This window comes from Acanthaster planci, linkage group LG17 (genome assembly GCF_054643075.1).
Source record: "Acanthaster planci isolate LZ-2023a linkage group LG17, COTS_SCS, whole genome shotgun sequence".
In the NCBI taxonomy this organism is placed as follows: domain Eukaryota; kingdom Metazoa; phylum Echinodermata; class Asteroidea; order Valvatida; family Acanthasteridae; genus Acanthaster; species Acanthaster planci.
Window position 1 is genome coordinate 11,590,168 of NC_141793.1, and position 6,918 is coordinate 11,597,085.

Genomic DNA, 6,918 nt, shown 5'->3' on the forward strand with positions numbered 1-6,918 from the left:
TTAGGGAACTAGACTTCTTGTCGGGGTGCCAGATTAAATTCGCCGTACTGTGTTTGACTGTTGAGGGCGCTATTTCAATCAACCGGAAAGTACAAGTGAAAAAAAAAATCATTGGTGGTTTGACAGTTCCTGTTGAAGGCGCGGTAGATAAGCCAAACATTACTTCATTCTACGGTAAAATGGACATAACCCTGAGCATTCTACCTCCATGCCCTGAGAGACTGCACCCCGACTAAGAAACTGGTGTATATTTCCCGTTTGTATGCCTAACTGGTTTTCTTTAGAGAGAGGAAAACTATCGTGTTCATGACCATTTCATTTTCACTTCTGAGTTCAGTGCTCTACTATCATGACTATTGCCTGGCTCTGTTCTTGTTAAACTTTCAAAATACTTACTTGTTTCTGTTGTACATGATGGGTCATATGTGAATTGAAGTCATCACCAGATAACGGTATTCAGAGAGTAACATTATAGGGCCTAGGTATGGTGCGGCCATGATGCATTCCACATGATTTTCTCAGATTGAGAACTTGAAATTTAAAATGCGTAGACCCATGGTAGACCTAACGTGTGTGACCGTATGGGGTGGCGCGGACGTCCGGTTTTCTCACAAAATGATAGGTACTGCGCCAGTGAAAACAGCAACCATGGCGACCTACAAACGTACCAGCCAGTCTGAGGATCGGGTTATACAATGTTTTCTTTAATCAGTATGTACACACGCGCTTGTTGCAGTTGTTTTCACCGGCGCGGTGTGGTTGCTACCCGCAATTGTGTGAAACTCCCGGATGTCCGCACCGCTCCATAGCAGCCAGGTCCCTAATTTTGCCACCTATTGTCAAGTCTGATGAGTTTTCACAGGAAAAGGTGAAAAAAGGGACCTGGCAACCAGTCGTATACGGTCAGGCACATTAGGGATGGTGGAACTGTACTGATGCTGTCATGTAGGTCATGTAGGTTGCTCATCTGTAAATCTTAATTTGTTCTACGAGTGTCACTTTTGTCTCTTTCAGGGCAGAAGTTCAATACTGTCACCCAGTTCTGCAGATGCGGTGATCCCTAGCAACGCATCCTCGCACATTCCCGGGGATCATAAAGCTCATTCCCCCTCGCCCTCCCCGCCTACCGGCCCCCACCCGACATGGCGTCCCTCCTCCGCTCCCTGGTGGAGCTGTCTGAGAAGGCGGCCAACCTGGCTCGCATCATCCGCTCGGAGAGGGCGCTCTTTGAGCTGCTGGTGGAGGAGAAGACGGGAGAGCAGAAGAACAAGCGCTTCGTGAGGGACTTCAAGACGCTGGGAGACGTCTTGATTCAGGAGATGATCCACCATGAAATTGCCAAGAAGGTAGGTATCCTCAGAGGCGGGGAGGGTGTTCTACAGTAAACTTCCACAGTTTTCAAGTTTCGTTTGCCGACAAGTTGACCCCTTCGCTACGGAGGACTGCTACTACCGCACCGTTGTGTGAGCATTAGTGCCTACCACACATACAGTCCATTCACCATGCAGCTGCTGGTTCAATGGGGCCTGCTGCTGGACAAAGCCCTCCATTCAGGGCATACCACAGCCCAGCAGTCGCGGTCAAAATAATCTGGCCGCGAAGGGATTAAAAATTGGGGCCTTTTATATTGGGGGGGGGGGGATTTTAGCATGGATAGGTGTCATTACTCAGGGGAAATGGCAACCATGCAAGAATTCCGTTGATGTTTATGAAACGCAAGAGTCGTAGAGGCCGAATCGCAGAACTCTCAATAGCCCTTGTCTCCTTGTTCAAACTTTAGGAACTCCAAAACAGACAGTGCATGAAAATAAACCTGCACTCCATCACCACCTCAGTGCAAAATACAGTGCGCAAGTTGTCAACAAAACCATCCGGCATAAAACAACTCGGTGTTGATTTCTGTGTTCTGTTTCCCAAAAGGCAGGCCGCTAAACTACAGAATGGACCCTTGTCTCATTAACTTTGACAAACTTCAGTCTAGTTTCAGACTTCTTATTGATTTCGCTCTGTTTCAATTTGTAGTGTTATTGAGTGATGAAAAGCTTATTTAGCAATCTGAATTGGGTCAGCTGGTAAAGACACAGAATGTCATCTTTGCTCTTGTTTGATGTTTGGAGATTTCTTTTTAACTTCAGTCAAGCATCAGTCTAGTTTAAAACTTCAATCCCTGGGTTTAACTCCCTAGAAGTGCAAATTGAACAAATAAACTCTGTTTAAAATTGGAATTGGATCTTCAAACTTAGCTGGTAAAAATTAAGACCATTGTTTTTTCCCCCTTCATGCTTGGAGAAAGAAATCTTTTTTAAACAGCTTGTGGCTAGGCTGTTGAAGCTTGTGTCAATTTCTTTCGCATTTTGCCACAATTTGATGGGATAGACTTTTGGAAACAATATAACTGTTTCCTTAAATCTGTTTAAAACCAAATTTTGGGAGCCTGTTTTGCTGATGTTTTTTGATAGTTTCCGAATCTCGGCGACTACGTCTTTGGAGAGGAGACCAACAAGTTCACCAACACCTTGGGCGAGTCCATCACAGTAGCCGTCCAGTCAACCGAGGATCAAACCTGCCAGCTCCTTACCAAGGTCCTGGACGGCAACGGGGACGCTGCCACCCTCTTGGCCAAGGCGGTCCACTGCGATGATGTTGCCTTGCCGACCGACCCAGGATTGGATAGTTTGAATGCGGAGGTGGATGTTGATTCGCTGGGAATCTGGATCGATCCAATCGGTGAGATTGAGCAGTAAAGAGTTCAATTGACTGATTCTTAAAATTCTTTTGAAACTTTTAAATTGAAATGATGGAAACCAAACTTTGAAACCCTTGTTTGATTTGAACGGAGAAGGCTTCTTGAGTGTTCTAGACGTAGAAACGAACCCAAACTTGTAGTTAACACAGATATTTGCGAAAATTGCACAGTTTTGCACAACACCAACCGTCCAAGATCATTCCAAATCAGGGCTTTCTGGCAATTCTCTTTCAAGATGGGACAGCGCAGTACATCAAGGGCTTAAGTGACGAGCTCCCAACGGACGGCATCCACGAAGAAGGACTTCAGTGTGCAATAATACTCATCGGAGCGTTTGACAGGCAGAGCGGGGAACCTGTGATTGGGGTCATAAACCAGCCATTCTGCAGAATCAATGGTGACAATCAGTGAGTTGGTTTGCGTTGACCTAGAATGAGTTCAGTGCAGTTGCCAGAATGATGTATGGAGCCTACTATATGCTTGTATTTCAGACAATGACACACCTGTTGTGAATGAGGTTGAATTATTCAGTTATTCATATAATTTATGAATTATTCAGAATCCATTGAATAGCTTTAAATATCGAGTCTTGGATCGTGAAATAACAGATTTAGTAGTTTCTCAAAATTCTACTTAGTTCTTACAAAATTTACCAAAACCCTACGGAATAACATCTTAGCTACTATAAACTCCCTTTTTTACGTGAAGTTAGCTGTTTTGTCATTTCTTCATCGGAAAAATGAGTTAGTACAGAGGTAAATATTACAAGTGTATTTGTTTCTCTGTTCTTGTTGCAGGTGGCAGGGCCGTTATGTATGGGGCATCAGTCATGGCAACCTGCAGGCCAATTCCCTCACCCCGGTCTTCAACGACCTTCCATCCACCCGGGGCTTGTCTGTCATCACGAGCTGCAGCGAGAATGAGGACATCCGGGCTGCGCTCCACCGGCTCACCTGCGGTAAGATCCGCTATGCCAGCGGCGCGGGCTACAAGATCCTGTGCGCGGTCGAGCGGCGCGTGGACGCGTACGTCCTCACAGCTGGCAGCACGTTCAAGTGGGACACCTGCGGGCCGCACGCGATACTGCGGTCCCTTGGCGGTGGGGTCGTAGACCTCCAAGCCGCCCTGCGGGTCTACCGGGGGGGACAACACGGTGGGGAACCAGGGAGCGGTGCAGATCCAGCTGGACTGGATCTGGGACCGGCTGAGCTGCACTATCATGAGCGAGACGCCAGCAGCAGCAACGACCCTGGGCAGATGTGGGCCAACGCCGGGGGGTTGGTAGCCTATCGGAGCAAAGAGGTTCTCCTTCAGTTCCTGGAGGCTCTCTCTACTCATCCAAGCTTATAGATGGGTTCCACAAAGTGGGTTTAAGAAGTGGCATAGCGAGATATGGCTCTAGAAGTGTTCTAGGGGGATTGATTTCAGGACGTTTACCATTTCTAGCAACTAGAATAAGCTAGCTCGGTACTTCAACAACATAGGTCATTCAGGACATCAGTAGTTGATGTCAGGAACACCAAGGCGGCTGAATGCCGACCCTCACGCACTGAACACGTTCATATTGGTGTGGTATCAGGTGCTGTGCTCTCCAATGACTTTGGCCTCTTTGAGGTACCAGACTTGTCCATGATTCAGCCTTTACAATTCCCGGCTGTATTCTAAATTCCTGAATTCTGGAAGAGAGTTTCGTCGCCCTCAGACTTTTCACTTGAAGACATCGACCGCTCAACAGACGCATTGCATATCGTGTTTGGGCTGCGAACACACCAAGACAACCACTGTCATGAGCTTTGCACTCATAAGTAGACTCACTGAATAAACCTGAGATTAACTGGAACTCGTAGGCCTAGCAATGCACAAGATTTTAAATTAGTATTTGGATTTTATTTGTACAGAGCTTATACTTTGTGTATGAGGGTGTAAGTAGAATATCAAATATTTATATGTCCATGTATATATGGTATCTATGGCAATAGTCTGTGGAATAGTCTTTATTAGATATATCTAGACTCGACTGCATCAACCAAAGCTTCAGGTCACTTCAAATGGTCATTTTTGGAAGGCCTCTATGCATCTCATTTGCAACTTTGGTTATAAACGAACCTTGCTGCATGGCAACACATAACAAGAGATGCATTGTTGCATTTCTGGAACTACCAAACCCGCCTCTGTCTGGGTTACAATACGAAAACTGCCTTAGTATGACAGTTGTCAGTGCATTGAATAATTGTAATATGCAAGTACTCGTCTTTAAAACTAAGTAGACTCTATGTTATGAAAAATGGAATATATCAAGATGAGAAACAGTTGTGAAGTTTAGAAGAACGAGCCAAAATTAACAGGATGAAAATGTGCGACCAAGTGATGCACTGCCAGGCGTCAGTAGAGGGCGCTCTTGCCTTTTCCCTTGATTTCCTTGGAAGGAAACGTTACTTATCCGATGCAATAAGTGAATTTTGTTTTCCAATTATAAGCAAGGGGTGTGAATTCGTGCGGGGAGCTTGGAGGGTAGTGCTGAGTTTGTTTCTGCATTCAATCGGGGACCCTGAACAATAGAGGACAATAAGGTCCCCGACTGACAGAGGGTCCCCGATTGACAACTGTGTACAAAACATATGGGCGGTCTTCTAAAAAAAAGTTAAAGTACAAACAAAAGAGGAACAATAGGGGGTCCCCAGTTGCAGGCAAAAACACACTTGGCTGTGTGTGGGGGGAGGGGAGTGACTTGTCGGGCAATGGAAATATGAAGGGGGGGGTATGGGGACACCATATGATACAGCGAAAAAAAGTGGGGGATAATGCAACCGCTCACCTCCCTTGGTCAAGAAGGGGGGTCTATATTTCCCCCCCATCCTCCTGGGATTGACTGCCATGTTTGTGAACACTTCACAATTGAATGATAATTTCTTTCAACTTCCATGGCGTAGGGATAATTTTGTGTCAACTGGTAACTTAATGTTTAGTTTATGTCCATGTATTTCACAGTGCTGTTTAAGGGAGCTTGGATTTAGTTAACATTTTAAGAAGTTCTTAATTTTTAACCTCAATTCAAAATGGCATTTCCGATTCCTGTACAAATGACGGATTTTTAAAAATTTAATTTATACAAACTTCTTCCCTTATTTAATTCATATTTCCATTGATAAAAACAAGTTCGTGGTGTAAGGTAAGTCACGACTAACTTTTTAATGTGCCGTGATATGGGATATTACAGGGGTGAGATTTCTCGGCTTTTCAGCTGATTTCAGCGGTTTTTTGTTTTGGATTTCAGCTCTTTTCCTCACTGGCTGTGTACAAAAGTACCGAAGATTTTCACAGTTCAGCTTCTTAATGCCCTTTTTTCAGCTGTTTTCAGCTAATTTATCTTTGGTCAATGTCCCCCTTGGATATAGTCGGTTAAGAATACATGTATTGTCTTAATTGCTGGCTTTTTGCAGCAACAATACAGTGTATATGGAAAATTCTAGTTATAACTAGCGTGAGGCAGTATCCCTATATTATATTTTGTACGTAAGTTTTCTCTTTCTCTTGAAGACCAACTTAAGTCTATCTCGTGGTTTAATTAATGATTCATATTGATGCTTGGACAATTATGGAGACTTTTTTTAATGTTCTCGACTTGCACGTGTTTCAGTGAAACATCAGGGGTTTTGTTTGTTAGCGGATGCAATGATGATAGTGGATGGAATGCACCGTGTGGATTCCGTTTCACTCGCCGCTCCAGAATGAGTTTATCACTAGTGTGTCCATTAGCAGCATCCGTAGAACAGTTTACAAATTGCTGTTATACGTAATTATGTTGTAGCTTCGCCCTGAGTGTCTTTGCCAAATCTACCGTAGTTCTGTTTTAAAGAGTTCCATAAAATTCAGCACACAATATTTAAGAATAAATCTCACGATCACTGCCGAATTCGGCATTTACCAAATCTTCTGCCTTTGTACCATCTGTTATTTGGACGGATGTGACTGTTCTTTTCGCTTTTTGAATGACATAATTCAATCGCCGGGTGTTATTTTTTTATACCTCTTTTCCACAACCAGGAGAATCAATTTCTAATTAATGGAAAGCGAACTCGTGAGACTTATTACCCCGATCGCTTTTGTAGCTTTCAACCAGATTCCCATGTACCAAATAGACGTTCCAGTCATGAAACAAATTATATAGTGTC

General features: G+C 44.2%; 1 protein-coding gene across 4 annotated transcripts; it reads left to right on the plus strand.

Moving 5' to 3' along the window:
- Positions 1-51: 51 nt before the first annotated feature.
- Positions 52-6,675, plus strand: inpp1 (inositol polyphosphate-1-phosphatase). 4 transcript variants are annotated; one of them, XM_022224475.2, is made up of 5 exons: positions 52-174; positions 1,015-1,346; positions 2,460-2,727; positions 2,982-3,153; positions 3,544-6,675. In XM_022224475.2, the coding sequence occupies exons 2-5, from the start codon at positions 1,143-1,145 to the stop codon at positions 4,094-4,096; spliced, it is 1,197 nt and encodes a 398-aa protein (XP_022080167.2). In that variant the 5' UTR covers positions 52-174; positions 1,015-1,142; the 3' UTR covers positions 4,097-6,675. The 4 variants fall into 4 exon arrangements, with proteins under 4 accessions (XP_022080167.2, XP_087003996.1, XP_087003997.1 ...); XM_087147870.1 differs by having other exon boundaries at positions 84-260; XM_087147871.1 differs by having other exon boundaries at positions 84-256.
- The last annotated feature ends 243 nt before the right edge of the window (positions 6,676-6,918 follow it).

Excerpts from the sequence above, each read along its gene's own strand:
- inpp1 (XM_022224475.2), top strand. The coding sequence starts at position 1,143 with ATGGCGTCCCTCCTCCGCTCCCTGGTGGAGCTGTCTGAGAAGGCGGCC. Across the intron at positions 1,347-2,459 it reads ACCATGAAATTGCCAAGAAG|TTTCCGAATCTCGGCGACTA; the intron begins GTAGGTATCCTC and ends GTTTTTTGATAG. Across the intron at positions 3,154-3,543 it reads AGAATCAATGGTGACAATCA|GTGGCAGGGCCGTTATGTAT; the intron begins GTGAGTTGGTTT and ends TTCTTGTTGCAG.